The following is a 16,563-nucleotide window of genomic DNA, read 5'->3' on the forward strand; positions in this document are numbered from 1 at the left end:
CTAGTCCTCATAGGGAAGCATCAAAATCCGCACCTCCACCCTCACACAGCTTGGAGGAGGACATAGAGGAAGACCCCGTGGCAGAGCAGGCAGTAGATAGTGCCTCAGACACCTCACCACCCACAATTCCTCTTCTCCTGATGAGGCTATAATGCCTCCACCACCGACAATAGCAGATTGTTTTTCCCAGTTTCAGGACCTGTTTAAAAGAGTGGCTGATGAACTTAAGATTGCCCTTGAGGAGGTGTCCGAAACTCCGAATGAATTAACTGACATCTTACATACTTCTTCCTCCTCTAAGATAGCATTGCCCATCAATGCTGCTATCATGGACCCAGCAAAAACAGTTTGGCAAACACCAGCCACAATTCCGCCTACCAGTAAAAGGGCTGATAGAAAATACTATGTCCCATCAAAGGGATCTGAATTCTTATTTACACATCCAGCTTCTAATTTGCTGGTGGTAGCAGTGGCCAACCAAAAGGGCAAGCAACAACATTTCAGATCCACCCCTTCGGACAAGGAAAGTAAGAGGCTAGACCTCTCTGGACGAAAAGTCTATGCTTCCTCTACACTCCAAATCAACGTGTCCAATTATTTGGTCCTACTGGCCAAGCATGACCACAAAAACTACACTAAGTTTAACAATTTTATTGATAAAAGAAAAGGAGTACTTGTGGCACCTTAGAGACTAACCAATTGATTTGAGCATAAGCTTTCGTGAGCTACAGCTCACTTCATCGGATGCATACTGTGGAAACTGCAGAAGACATTATATACACAGAGACCATGAAACAATACCTGCTCCCACCCCACTCTCCTGCTGGTAATAGCTTATCTAAAGTGATCACTCTCCTTACAATGTGTATGATAATCAAGTTGGGCCATTTCCAGCACAAATCCAGGTTTTCTCACCCTCCCCCCCCCCACACACACACAAACTCACTCTCCTGCTGGTAATAGCTGGTAATAGCAGGAGAGTGAGTTTGTGGGGGGGGGGGGGGGGCGGAGGGTGAGAAAACCTGGATTTGTGCTGGAAATGGCCCAACTTGATTATCATACACATTGTAAGGAGAGTGATCACTTTAGATAAGCTATTACCAGCAGGAGAGTGGGGTGGGAGGAGGTATTGTTTCATGGTCTCTGTGTATATAATGTCTTCTGTAGTTTCCACAGTATGCATCTGATGAAGTGAGCTGTAGCTCACGAAAGCTTATGCTCAAATAAATTGGTTAGTCTCTAAGGTGCCACAAGTACTCCTTTTCTTTTTGCAAATACAGATTAACACGGCTGTTACTCTGAAACCTAATTTTATTGATGACATTCTGGAAGCAAAGAGATAACAGTTCAAAGTATTAGTCTCCAAAGGCCAAACTATTGCCTGCATGACGCTGAAGGCTTAACTAGATGCTGCCAACACTGCAGCCAGATCCACTGCCACAGCTGTAGTCATGTGGAGGGTGTCGTGGTTCACATCTTCCACATTCCCGTGGCGGAACTCCCACTCGGAGAGAAGCTGTTTGCAGCTAAGACGAATGAGGTTCTTCACACTATGAAGGACTCGCGTGCCACACTCCAGTCTCTTGGTATCCATACACCTGCCATGAGGAGAAGACAGTACAGGTATCAACTATACCAATGCCCCAGATATCCTTCCTACACTCAGCAGAGACCATACGAGCAGCAACAACAACAGAGGCAAAGACAAAGGCCACAACACTGTCGCTCATCACCAGCAATGGCACCTCAGCCTCCTCCTTCCAATAAACAAATTTGAAGCTTTGGTTGAGGGGCCTAGAAGACCTCTCGCCGGTTCCAACACATGGTACTATCATCCAGCTCTTTGCAGACTGTTTACGCCCCTTTTACACCAAGTGGGCAGCTATTACCACCGACAAATGGGCCCTAGAAGTCATCCACTCGGGCTATACCATCCCTTTCCTTACCATACCCCTCACCAACCCTCCCAACCAGTCCCTCTTCAGAGACCCCTCTCATGAGCTATTTTTGCATCAAGAAGTAGACCATCTCCTCCAGTTGGGGGCAGTGGTGTTGGTCCCTGAGCAACATGGGGGAAAGGGGTTTTACTCCCACTACTTTTTAACGCAGGAAAAAAAGTGTGGGGTGGCGACCAATTCTTGACCTCAGGCAACTAAACAAGTTTGAAAGGAAGCAAAGGTTTTGGATGATCATCTGTCATACCAGTGCTGGAACAGGGGGACTGGTTTTCAACCCTCGACCTCCAAGATGCCTACTTTCGTGCGGCCTGCCATAACTCTCCTCACCCCCTGCCCCCCGCCTCTGCCCACCCTGAGCGTGCCGCATCCCTGCTCCTCTGCCTACCTCCCAGCACTTAGGACTTTCCAGGAGGGAGGGCGGAGGAGAGGGGACGCGGCACGTTCAGGGGAGGAGGTGGAAAAGAGGCGGGGCTGGGGTGGGGATTTGGGGAAGGGGTGGGAAGAAGCAGGGCAGGGGCGGGGCCTCATGGAAGGGGTGGAGTGGGGATGGGGCTGGGGGCAGAGTGGGGGGCTTTTGTATCTTTGCATGAAAAGGTGTCAGTGATGCAGCCCTCGGGCCAATGCACTAGTCCTCATGTGGCCCTCGTGGTGATTTGAGTTTGAGATCCCTGCTGTAAAGTGAGGCCATTGGGACACCACAGATAATTTTACCATTCATCATCCTTCTTCTGTAACTAATTTGTGTGCAACAATTCTTCTGGTGGTAATGACGTAGTGGTATGAGGGAGATTGGGCACATGTGTCAAGAGTTCTTATTTGTAAACTGCTTGGCCCATGTGTCACTTTACAGAGTCTGTGGCTGCATGCTAGCTTTGGGTATCAGTGTGTGAAAGGCTACCTATGGCGCTGCTGTCTTTACTCCCCTGTACATTTAGGCAACACTGGCAGGGGAACTGTGGCTGGAGTGGTGGGGAGCATTTAAAGCACAGAGAAATTAGGACTCAGGGACTGGACTCTCCCTGACTCCCTCCAATCCAGCATGTTAATATACTCCTCTAAAACAACAAATCAGTTGCAAATTAGATTTGCCAATATGCTTTGGTTGCTTTGTGCTGTTTCGGCAAAGCAAAACATCTGTTAACCCAGCTTAAATGGCTGGTGTCTTTGGCTGCTTTGGTGTATTGGTGAATCTGCCCTTAAAAGTTTTTTTGTTTTTTAAAATATGATTTAAGATTGGTAGTACGTATCTTCAAATCATTAGAAATATCACATGGTATTATTCTCTTTGCATTTCTTGTTTAGTGTTCATGTATGAAATTTAGGGCTGTCAAGCAAATAAAAAATTAATTGTGATTAATCATGAGATAAAAACTAATCATGTTTAAGCACGAGATTAAAAAAATTAATCACAATTAATTGCAGTTTTAATCACACTGTTAAACAGAGTGATTAAATTCCTTTTACACTCCTTTTACTAAGCTAGGTGGGCTCCCTTTAGCTGAGTGAGTCCTTTTTTGCAAGGGAGGGTGGATTTTACCTTAGGCACTCCACATGCGCGTTAATTTTGTTTTCAGTTAATCGCAGGCGTTAACTGAGATTATTTTATAGCCTTAATGAAATTCTTTAATACTATGGAAATTCCCAGGCAAAAATTATATTAAGAGAAAGTGACTAAGGTTGAATGTGATTGTCAGTGATTTAAGGGTAAGGGGGAAAAAGGGGATATTATAATTATCCCAGAACCATTATTAACCCTGGAAATTCAGAGTTAAGGTCAAACTAAAAAAACAAATACATTACGTAAGAAATGCACAGTTAAGCCACTCAAATAACCTTAACTCTGCCCTGTAATGACATCACAAAGGGGGAAATACAAAAAATCCAGCCAACCTAATATGCCTTTAAAATCAAATTAACCTGATCTGGCATTACAGACACTGAAATGCCTTAATCATAATTATGTTGTTACTGCACTACTACAGGAGAGTTAAGTTGTTTTAGATGCCTGAACTGTGCATTTCTTACCTCAACATGTTTTGATTTTTTTCAAAAGTGTATTTTCAACTTAATTTTTGGTTTTGGGATAAATACAACATTTCTGTAATGTGTTTTACCCTAAATTACTGATACTCTCAAGCTTAACTCAATTTTAACACAGTTTTTATCTGCAAATTAAAAAGGGTACTGGTTAGAGTACTACAGTAATTGGGGTTAAGGGTTTACTAAGACTGTCAGACATCAATATTTGATGCATTTCAATATTTAAACATCTCAGTAAGATAATTTAAGAACCATTGGACGTTATAAAATTATTTCTAGACAGTTTATAGTGCATCATAGCCAACCAGTGTGAATAATAATGTTTTTGAATAAATGTGTTATCGAGATATTTTCTGTATTCATTCTTTGTTTAAAACGTCACAATGATTACACACTAGAAATTGATAACCAGAAGCTTATATTTTAATATTAATGGATTGAACATTTAACTGTTTAATTGCTAAATATATTTAATAATTTCTTATTATGCATGTGCTGTTATCAAATTACTTTTTAAACTTGCTTTCTGCAGTATAGAGAAATGCAGGCTATACTTGTGTGCTATACATTGTCCATAAGAATGAACATCCCTTTTATAGTTGCCCATTCAAATGTATATTAAAGGAACATTAAGGTTGCAAAGTCAAGTGTTCAAAAGTTAGGAAATTCCAAAATTAGAGGAGTTTGTCCCTTCTTAATATACCTCCCCTTGTGCATATGAATTATGATACAGTCTTTAATTACGTGATCACATACTATTTTTTCCACAGGATCCTTGTCTCATTCAGTGCAAGGATGGACAGTGCTCACTGAATAAGTAGCTATTTAACAAATCTGTTTTCTGCTCCTTGTGCAATATGTGGCCCCAGGCTGTATTAACTTTACGTTATTCAAATGCTGCACTTAATTTCCTAATAGGCTTTACTGTGGCGCTCATCATTATAGTATCTGAATGCTTCACAAACACTTTTCAGAACCCACCTGTAAGGTAAGGTAGTATTATCCCCATTTTACAGCTGAGGATACAAAGAATTAGGACAAAAGTGTCCACTAATTTTGGGTGTCCAATTCGAGATGCCTCGGACCCGATTTTTTCAGAGTATTAACATTATATATTCAAAGAAATCTCCTGTTGACTTCAGTTGCAGTTGTGAGTGCTTAGCACTCCTGTAAATTAGACTCCAGGGTCTCAAGTTGGGCATCCAGAAATTGAGGAACATATTGTTAGTGACCACCTTGAAAAATGTTGCTTAAGTGACTTGCCTAGCCAAAATAGAAACTTTTTGGTAGAAGTTAATTAAACACAGTATCATGACTTATATGCACAAGAGGGTCGAATGAAGGTTGCACAGGAAACCTTAGATACTGGCATTTCCTAATGTTTGATTGCTTGACTATGCAACTGCAATATTTTAACAGTTTTTTTTGTGTATAATTTCCTAATTTTTAGAAAAGCAAATTGAAAAAAACTGAAATTTAATCTTGTGACATCATATTGACACCCACATGGTTCATCATCAGGATTGAATCCTTTAGATCAGTGGTGGGCAACCTGAGGGCCGCACGTGGCCCGTCAGGGTAATCCGCTGGCAGGCTGCCAGACCATTTGTTTACATTTGCATGGCCAACCACAGCTCCCAGTGGCTGTGGTTCGCCGTTCCTGGTCATTGGGAGCTGCAGGAACTGATAGAAGTACTATGTTAGCCTCCAGCAGTTGCAGAGATGGTCTGGCAGAGCTTCGGTAGCCCTGAGCTAGAGTACGCATAGTTATTCTATGGGGATGGCACATGCGTAATCCAGTCACGTGTCAGAGTTGTGAGAGGCTAGAACAATTTGAATGAGAACAAAATCTGCTGAGTTTTCAGTTGTGTCGTTCTAACAGGTCTCTCTACTGAGCACATGCCAACAGATTTTTCAAAGAATGACCAAATTTGGGTAGGTTTTCATAGGAGGTGAAAAAGACAGTAACCCCATTGCCAAATTTCACTTCCCAGCTCCAAAGCGTGGAGGCACTAGAGCTTCTCAACTAAAAGTTTGTGAGAATTTAACATAGGTAAAAGCCACCCTATTTTTCATGAAACTTGTTCCTAAAAAACCTCTGCTGAACCACTTTTGCTGAAACTGTCCAGAAATATTCAGCCTGAGGCAGACACCTGGCAGGTAGAATTTCAGCCCAACCAGCTTAAATATGGCAAAGTTGTAAGCAACTGAAAACAGGATCTTATAAAGGGGAAATATCAGGCAACTTTAACTATGGGCTGAACTACAAGCTCCACCTATAATAATAGACAAATAAAAGTGAAATGTAACTTGGTCTGGCAGAACTCTGTTTCTTTAATTACCTGTGAATGTATTTATTGACATATTATGTATGGAAGATTAAGTGATTTTAAAGTTTTGGTTCTGTCTACGGGACACAGTTCAGTTGCAAGAATGGACAAAAATAAACTATCATCATGTCCATTTCCGTAAACATCGTTAAACGTTTCATTTGATAACAATGTATATAAAATACTGAAACTACTACACTGGAGAATTGTTTATAAGGAAATTAGTATATTTAACAGACAGAATGTTTACATGCTTTTGAAATCACTTCCCTTATATATAAAATATTTGTCAAAACACTCTTACATTTAGAAATAGGAATTCAAAATCCATTTTCCAAAAAGCAAGAAATTTCACTCAAAACCTGCCTCAGTTTGGAGCTAGTGTTCTTTCTCAAAGGCTGAATGAAGCAAGAAGAACTACTGATTGCTGACAAGGGTTATCAGCAATGGTTTCAGTTGAAGAAAGTTGCAGTTTAAACCAGTTCAGAAGCTAAACTCCATGCTGGCAGTTTTTTTTGCTATAAATGCCTTGATTCTACAGTTAATTTGCATATAGACACACCACTTCACCCATTCAGAGTCCTGTTTACTCCTGTTTTGGGTTTTTTTAAGTCAGACCACTAAGGCATCTCCTTGCAGGGTTAAGGCCTCATTACTAAGGAAACGGAATTAATTCACTTATCATTCAGATTATTATATTCTTATACTTGAAAAAAAAGGTTTGTAGATTTTTCTTTATATATTTCTCTTTAAAATGTTGAAAAGGTTTTTGTCTTTTGGAAATGGATGTAAAATTTAACCATTAAATGTGATCAGTTAAAAACAAATTGTACAATCTTCTCTTTTACAGAGGTACAATGTGTTGATCTGATTCAGTGCGGGGTTTGACACTTCACTTATCCCTTTTTGAAAGCTGCATTATCACCTTTTTAATTTAGGCCTGACTATTGATGCTTGCTACATGTGCAATTAACAAGTAACTTGCCTGTATTCCTGCTATTCGTCATTAGCAGTGACACATACTTACATCATGGGAACCAAAATATTTCTTGTGAAGCAAAGGTTTTGTTAGGATATAGATAAATTTGTCTGTGTATCTATGGAATGAATTTTGGTTGCCTAAGGCTAATGCAGATTATAACCTCACCATATGACAGTTTATTTTCCTGTTTCTGTTTTATATACGTCTGGTTTTGTGAAAACCTGCAGATTTCTATCTGCTATACAGTTTTACCTTTGTAAGACATTTCTTTATTGGCTTGATTCTAAAAGAGATAAGAGGGAGTGGTAGATTTTGAAGAAATTGAATACATTGTTGTGGTGGTTTTGCAATTTGTGGTTGCAAACTTAATCTTAATAAGAAGGAGAAATGGGCTCCCAGTAGGGACACTGGACCTTGGAGTGTGTTTTCCAGTGGAAGGATTTCCATTTGACAGCTCAAAGGAAAATGATCTTTTTATACTTTTTATCAAGACAGTTCAGTGTTAAGATTATAATAAGTGCAAAGCTTTTTTCCTTAAGTTCCTAGAGTGAAGATAACCCTGTACTATACTGGTAAGTGTATTTCTCCACCTTCTGATCTAAGTTCCCTCTAAGCTGTGTGGCTGCGCAGCAGCCTATTAAGCACTGCACAGGCACTCACCCTGCGGCGGGGAGAGATGCCTCTCCCTCAGCCCAGCCCCAGACCTGCCACAGCCAGGGGAGAGGTGCCTAACCCATGGTCCTAGCCCTGGAGCTGCTGCGGACGTGTAAGGCACCTCTCTCCCCCAGCCCAGGTGCTGCTGTGGGGAGAGAGAGAGAGCTTTAGGGAGTTTTCTTTCTCCCCGCTGTAGCTCCGGGGCAGCCTGCACCCCAAGCCCCTCATCCCTGGCCCACACCCCCAGCTGGAGCCCTCCCCCCTGCACCCCAACCCCCTGTCCCAGTCCTGAGTCCCTCATCCTCAACCTCACCCCAGAGCCCGCACCCCCACCTGGAGCCCTCACACCCCCCATCCCAACCCTCTGTCCCAGCTCTGAGCCCCCTCCCACACTCCAACCCCTCGGCTCCACCCTCACCACATGAATTTTGTTATGTGCACCAATGTGGAGTGATGTGTGACACATCACCTCCACATTGGTGCACATAACAAAATTCATTCCACACATGCGTGGGAAAAATTAGAGGAAACACTGCTCTTGATGATTTTAAGACACATAACGAGTTGTTGAAGTTTGCAGAACAGTTTTTAAACTAAGAGATGGGTGACAGCCGATTGCTGCAGAGAAGCACGTGGATCGGACAGACACTTCTCTTAGAGAAGAGTCTATTGATAGAGATTCTCTAGGTTTTAGTCAGGAGGAGAGGATGGAAGAGGATAAAGTATGGGCCAGATCAGACAAAAAACATTCACATAAAAAAGAATCTGACACATCAGAAAAAGGCAGACAAATAAACAGTGACAAGTTTTTAAAGTGCTTGTACACAAATGCTAGAAGTCTAAATAATAACGGTGAACTAGAGTGTCTCGTGTTAAGGAGGATATTGGTATAATAGGCAACACTGAAACCTGATGGAGTGAGGACAATCAATGGGACACAATCATTCTGTGATAGGTTTCAGAGGAACAGCCGTGTTAGTCTGTATTCGCAAAAAGAAAAGGAGTACTTGTGGCACCTTAGAGACTAACCAATTTATTTGAGCATGAGCTTTCGTGAGCTACAGCTCACAAAATGTATCGGAAGGACAGAACAGGTCATGCTGTGGGAGTGGCACTATATGTGAAAGAAAATGTACAGTCAAATGAAATAAAAATCTTAAATGAATCCACATGTTCCATAGAATCTCTATGGATAGTAATTCCATGCTCTAATAAGATTACAACAGTAGGGATCTATTATTGACCACCTGACCAGGACAGGGATAGTGATGATGAAATGCTAAGGGAGATTAGAGAGGCTATCAAAAAAAAGAACTCAATAATATCCTCAATAATATCCCCATATTGACTGGGTACATGTCACCTCAGGACGAAATGCAGAGACAACATTTCTCAATATTTTAAATGACTGCTTCTTGGAGCAGCTGGTACAGGAACCCCAAGGGAAGAGGCAACTCTCAGTTTAGTCCTGAGTGGAGCGCAGGATCTGGTCCAAGAGGTGACTATAACAGGACTGCTTGGAAATAGTGACCATAATATAATAACATGTAACATTCCTGTGATGGGAAGAACACCTCAACAGCCCAGCACTGTGGCATTTAATTTCAGAAAGGGGAACCATGGAGCAGGTCCTCAAGGAATCAATCCTGAAGCACTTACACGAGAGGAAAGTGATCAGGAACAGTCAGCATGGATTCACCAAGGGAAGGTCATGCCTGACTAATCTAATTTCCTTCTATGATGAGATTACTGGTTCTGTGGATGAAGGGAAAGCAGTGGACAAGTTGTTCCTTGACTTTAGCAAAGCTTTTGACACGGTCTCCCACAGTATTCTTGTCAGCAAGTTAAAGAAGTACGGGCTGGATGAATGCACTATAAGGTGGGTAGAAAGTTGGCTAGATTGTAGGGCTCAGCGGGTAGCGATCAATGCCTCCGTGTCTAGTTGGCAGCCGGTATCAAGTGAAGTGCCCCAAGGGTCGGTCCTGGGGCCGGTTTTGTTCAGTACCTTCATAAATGATCTGGAAGATGGTGTGGATTGCACTCTCAGCAAATTTGCGGTTATACTAAACTGGGAGGAGTGGTAGATACGCTGGAGGGCAGGGATAGGATACAGAGGGACCTAGATTCCCAAACCTGAGCCGTCATTGTAGGTGACAAATCTGAGGAATTGTCACAGATTGAAGTGTCACTAGAGGAGGTTTTGGAATTAATTGAGAAACTTAACAGTAACAAGTCACCGGGACCAGATGGCATTCACCCACGAGTTCTGAAAGAACTCAAATGTGAAATTGCGGAACTATTAACTATGGTTTGTAACCTGTCCTTTAAATCAGCTTCTGTACCCAATGGCTGGAAAATAGCTTATGTAATGCCAATATTTAAGAAGGGCTCTAGAGGTGATCTTGGCAATTACAGACTGGTAAGTGTAACGTCAGTACCGGGCAAATTAGTTGAAACAATAGTAAAGAATAAAATTGTCAGACACATAGAAGAACATAAATTGTTGGGCAAAAGTCAACATGGTTTCTGTAAAGGGAAATCATGTCTTACTAATCTATTAGAGTTCTTTGAAGGGGTCAACAAACATGTGGACAAGGGGGATCCAGTGGACGTAGTGTACTTAGACTTCCAGAAAGCCTTTGACAAGGTCCCTCACCAAAGGCTCTTACGTCAATTAAGTTGTCATGGGATAAAAGGGAAGATCCTTTCATGGATTGAGAACTGGTTAAAAGACAGGGAACAAAGGGTAGGAATAAATGGTAAATTTTCAGAATGGATAGGGGATACTAGTGGTGTTCCCCAACAGTCAGTCCTAGGACCAATCCTATTCAACTTATTCATAAATGATCTGGAGAAAGGGGTAAACAGTGAGGTGGCAAAGTTTGCAGATGAGACTAAACTGTTCAAGATAGTTAAGACCAAAGCAAACTGTGAAGAATTTCTAAAATTTCCTTCCTAGTGTCTCGTAATCAAGAGCAGTCCTAAAACTAGTGATTTCTTGTTGCAACTGTGTGCACCTTCAGAGAACAATTACTGCAGGTAATTACATATTTTTAAGGAAAGTAGAAAAAGAAATTTCTACAAAAAAATAGAACAGATTTTAAATAGCCAGAGAAAAGTCTAATTCATTTCTATTGAATATGAAATCCGGGACTTAATGTTTACTTGGTTTTATTTTTCTCTCTGTGTATTAATTGATTGCTCAAACTTCTATTGTGCTGTGTGTTGTTTCAAAAAGGAGTCAAGTACTGTATGTGAGGGAGACTTCCGTATATTTCTGTTCATTTATGCATTGTACAGTGGTATAAGGATAATGAGGCCAGTTGTAACTTGGCATGGTTCTAATTAAAGGTGTTATGCTATGACTTGTGTGCTACATTTAAATCCTGGAATCTCAAGTTCTGGCAGGAAGTAGTTCATTCACATACTGACAAGTGGCAATTGAGGAGAGAGGCCAAGGTCACCTCTCTCTCTCTTTGATTCTCATACCTGCCATATCACTTGCTTTCATCAATAAAGTTATATTTTAATGTAATGGTTTAAAAAAAACCCCACAACAACTAAAGGCTAGAGACCATTTTGCATGTACTCCTCTAGCTGCAGTTTCCTAAAGGACAAACAATAATGAATACAGTCTAGGTATACATTCTACACCCTAAAGTGAATGAGGTAATCACTCTTATGCAAATAGCTTAACTTGCCTGACAACAGAACATCTTCTGTTTTGTCCATAAATGTAGATGTAGGGATTAAGTGTGGGAGGTCTTATCTGTACAGAACTAAATAGTCTCTCAGGCAAGCAGTTAGACCACATCACTACAGTAATGCAATTGGATTACCGAACACGTACACTTTATAAGCAATTTAACTCCATTAAAGAGAGTTGAGTTTTCTCTCACTTTTTAGGATAGCAGCAACTTTCATTATTTGCTTATACTACTATTACTCTATTTACTGGAGGTTTTGCCCAATTTCTTGTTATGAATGTCTGCAAAGATGACAAAACAGGTAAGTTTTACATTTTAAGGGCAAGAAAGGTGATGTGTTTAAGTACTGTATTTTACTATATGAGGTATTTTAGTTTTGATTTCTCAACTTTTACTCTAATTCAGTAGGGTACAGGAGGAATTGGGGGTTTTGTGTGAAATTTTTTTTATGTAAAAGAAAAGCAATACAAAGATTTTTCAGTGACAAAACAGTAGAGAGATACCAGGTACTTTGAAGAGTGAATATTCTAAAAGTAAAGCATATGCCAATACATTAGAAATAATACTACCTCAGCAACACAGTAACCAGCTCTTTTTTTCAGTTGCTGTTAACTAGCCAACTGACAGTTTTTCTATTGGGTCTTTGTTGTCTGTCTTTATTTACTCTGAACATTGTTTGCTCTTGTTTCAATCTGATGAGGGATTACACAGGATGGCCTGCCTGATGGGTGGGTAGATAGCATTGCATGTTTCTATGCAGGAAAGCATAGTTCATTTATGCAGGAATCTCATCTCTTTTGTTGGTTTATGTAATTAGTATCCGTGTCTCTCTATGCTTTTGAATAGCTGTCTCTGCAAGAGAACTAAAGTGAGAACTTAGTCATAATGCATTAAATCAACACAACAGGTGTTTCACTGTAGACTTCCATTACCAAACTACTAAGTGCAAGTCTTTATAAATAAAATTATTTAAAAACTGTTAGGTTTCTCGTAATGTTCAGTGTAGCAATAATTATTAAAGGGTAACTGCTTTATATAATCTTATGCAAAATTTGGCCTCATTAAGTTAAATGCTGAACAGTCTACATATTAAACTGCCAAATAAAATAAAGATAAGCTTAAACAAAAATTTCAGCACATAGCTCAGACCGATTTAAGTTGGAGGGCAAGCATGAGAGGAAATGTAATGGTCAGTTATGAAGTACCTTGACAAAGGCAGAAGAAAGAGATGAAAAGTTCCTGTGATGTCTGGTCCATGCTCAGAATTTTACCAGTTTAATTAAAGGTTCCACTAGTTTAACTAAAGGTGTGATTTAAAACCAGTTTAATTAAACTGCTGAAGCTTTCTGTGTGGACACTCTTAATTTAAGTTGATTTAATAGATTCCAAGGGCAGAAGGGAGCACTGTGATGATCTAATCTGACCTCTTATATAACACAGCCCATAGAATTTCTCCGAAATAATTGATGTTTGAACTAGAGCATATCCTTTTTTTTTTTAAATACAATCTTGATTTAAAAATTTCCAGTGATAGAGAATCCACCACAAAACTTGGTAAATAGTTCCAGTGATTAATTACCCTTACTGTTAAAAAATTGTGCTTATTTCCCTGTCTGAATTTGTCCAGTTTCAACTTCCAACCATTGGAACTTGTTATACTTTTATCTGCTAGATTGTAGCACCCCTTATGAAAGTCACCCCAAAACCTTCTATTCATTTAATAGATTGATCCTCTTGAATTTCTCAATATAAATCATGTTTTCTAATCCTTTAATACTTTTTGTGGCTCTTCTCTACACCCTCTCCAATTTACCAACATCATTTTGAATTGTGGGCACCAGAACAAGAAACAGTATTCCAGTAGCGGCTGCATCAGTGTCAAATACAGAAGTAATTTAAAAGTAGTTTCCATTGGTTTTGCTAGTGTTGGTAAATTTACAGGTGCAAGATAAACTGATAGTTTTATGTTTGCAGTGTTGTTGTAGCCATGTTGGTCCCAGGATATTAGAGAGACAAGGTGGGTAAGGCAATATCTTTTATTGGACCAACTTCTATTAGTGAAAGATACACGGTTTTGAGCTTCACGTAGGGACTATTCTGGTATAAGGCACCTTTAATCCGGTATAACTATGTCTATGTTTTGGCATAATAAAAATCATACCCATAACTGAAATAGTTTTACCAGTTCAAAATGTCATGATCCACAGGCCTCAAACCCGGGTTCACCAGAGCAGCCATGCTTCAACCCTCCACTTGGCAGCCTGCTGACAACTACTAACCCAGGACCTGTGAAACCCAGCCCCAGTTTGAGGCTTTGCCCCTGATGTCCTATTGGAGAATTCTAAAATCTTGAAGGACATGGAGTATCATCGGTGGAGTCCAGAGAGGAGATGGTGGCATGTCGACAGGGGATTGTCCTGAGTGAGGTTGTGCTTCTTTAGCCCACAGGGTATGTCTTCTCTGCCAGTGAACCTGGGTTTTAGCCTGTCTCTCTCTCTCTCATCCACACAGAAAAACCTTTGACCTAGGTTTGGATGCCTGGGCTATCTTAGTCAACTGAGGGGTTGGGTTGAATCTGAGCTCTGTTTTCACTCTGCCTGGAATCCACGCACTTTGCAGTGAGGACACAGGCAAAATCGCTCAAGTTCTCATAGTCCTGCACTGCCCTTCCCACAGTTCCCCCCAAAAGACAGACAAGTTCTTTCCCAATTGACTGCGTAAGAATCCTAGAGCATCTCAGCACAAAAAAACATGGATCGTGCCTCCAGACACATACCAGGTGAGTGCAGAAACAGGAGGATACAGTAATGAGTGTATGACTTTCTGGCTATGGCACAGTGTGGGTACTCTTCTGTACTAACCTGTAATAGGCTAATCTAGGTGCTGATCACCCAGATTAGCTGTGCAGTGAAGATACAATCTCAGGCCACATATACACTGAAAAGTTCAGTTGACACAAGTTATGTCAGCATATGCCTGCCAACTTTTATATATCGCATGCGTATTTGAGTGCTTGTGTTGGCGCTGCACTTACTCACCATGAGTGCTTGTGTCAATGTAAAATATGGTGCACTTACAAGTAGGATCACGGAGCAGCTCCACACGGTGGATCATCACTTCTGGGCCCCAGAAAGAAGGACTGATTGGTGGGATTGCAATGTAATGCATATTTGGGATGACAAGCAGTGAGTGACTGCAAGACTTTCGGATATGAAAGGCCCAGGTTCCTGGATCTGCATGCTGAACTTGCTCCAGACCTCTAGCGCAGGAATAGCAAAATGAGAGGTGCATTGACACTGGAGAAATGAATGGTGATCGCACACTAGAAGCTTGCAAATTGGATTGCTTTTAGTCAGAGGGTAATCCATTTGCAGTTGGAAATTTGACAGCATGTACTGTTATCACCCAAGTGTGTAACGCCTTTAAACAGTTCCTGCTACACAGGGCTGTTAGTCTGGGTAATGTACGTGAAATAGCAGATGGATTTGCAGTAGTGAAATTCGTGAATGGTGGTGGTGCAATTGACGGCGCCTATATCCCTATTCTGCCACTAGCCCACCTTGCCACTGAGTACATCAACAGAAAGGGATACTTTTCCGTAGTTATGTAAGCGCTAATGAATCATGCGGGGTGCTTCCCTGATACTAATGTGGGCTGGTCAGGAAAGGTGAATGACAAAAAGCTGCAAGTGCAGCTACTGGATTATCATTGGCAATGTAGAAATGCCAATAGTGATTCTGGGGGATACCACTTACCCTTTGCTCCCCTGGCTCCTGACATTGTATACCAGCCACCAAAGAAAAATGTGGACAGCACCAAAGAAAAATTCACTTACCAGTTCAGAAGATGCAGAATTGGTTGTTGAAATGTGCTTTTGGTAGATTGACGGGACAACGGCAGTGTTTACTCACTAGATTGGATGTCAGTGAGGCAAACATCCCATTGACTGTAGCTGCATGTTGTGTACTGAATAATATCTGAGAGGCAAAAGGGGAAAAGCTACCGCCAGAGTAGAGGGGCAAGGTGGACAGGCTGTCTGCTGAACAGCCAGATTCAAGGGCTATTAGAAGAGGCAACCGTGGAGTTATATGGCTGAGGGAGGCCTTACAAGACCATTTTAACAGTCAGCCATAGTAGTGCTGTCTGATGCTTTTATGAAATAGTGTCTCATATGTACATAGATTAAATATGGGTGGGTTATTGCTTCCCACTGTGAATTCTGCAATGCTTGGTGTAAACTAATAAAGATACTCTGAGTTATCAAAAATAGAACTTTATTGTGTGCAAAGAAAACAGCAACAAAATTAAAGTGTAGACGCAAGTTTAAAAACCTTTCATCAACACTGTAACAGGGTGAATCATACTTTAAAATCCCAAGTAAAAACGGAAGTCAACAGTGAACATTTATGTTCATGTATTGTGACAAAGTTCCTCCTCTACCTTGGTGGGTCCTGCGCTTACTGGCGGATTTTGCTCGCCTCAGAGATTCACAGTAACCCTCAGTTTGGCCACTTTCGTGCCTCAAATCTGCCATTCACTCAGATAACCTCATCACTGGCCAGCATGGGGAAAAGGAAGGAGAACACTTCCCACAGTCTCTGCTGGTCCACCTAGTGGGTCGGGGGACAGGCCAGGAACCTTCTCCTCTGGTGGAAGCCACAGTCCAAGTCAACTCCTCCTGTATCCAGTTGGGGGATGGGGGGAACCCAGGCCCACCCTCTACTCTAGGTTCCAGCCCAGGGCCCTGTGGATCACAGCTGTCTATAGTGTTTTGTGTAACACCTGTGTGACAGCTACAACTCCTTGGGCTACTTCCCCATGGCCTCCTCCCAACACCTTCTGTATCCTCACCACAGGACCTTTCTCCTGATGCCACATAGCGTTTGTACTCC

General features: G+C 41.3%; 1 protein-coding gene across 12 annotated transcripts in view; it reads left to right on the top strand.

Moving 5' to 3' along the window:
- The window catches only part of TANC2 (tetratricopeptide repeat, ankyrin repeat and coiled-coil containing 2), a 713,825-nt gene that overhangs the window by 280,758 nt on the left and 416,504 nt on the right, over positions 1-16,563 (top strand). Inside the window, exon 1 of one of the 12 annotated variants that reach the window (XM_075123668.1) lies at positions 11,801-11,972. The exons of 10 other annotated variants lie outside the window; for them this stretch is intronic. In XM_075123668.1, coding sequence (XP_074979769.1) covers positions 11,945-11,972 — 28 coding nt within the window. In that variant the 5' untranslated portion in view covers positions 11,801-11,944. Of the gene's footprint in view, positions 1-11,800; positions 11,973-14,399; positions 14,451-16,563 lie in introns of those variants that run through there. One more of the 12 variants, XM_075123667.1, reaches the window with a different exon arrangement.

This window comes from Caretta caretta, chromosome 27 (assembly GCF_965140235.1).
Source record: "Caretta caretta isolate rCarCar2 chromosome 27, rCarCar1.hap1, whole genome shotgun sequence".
Lineage (NCBI taxonomy): Eukaryota > Metazoa > Chordata > Testudines > Cheloniidae > Caretta > Caretta caretta.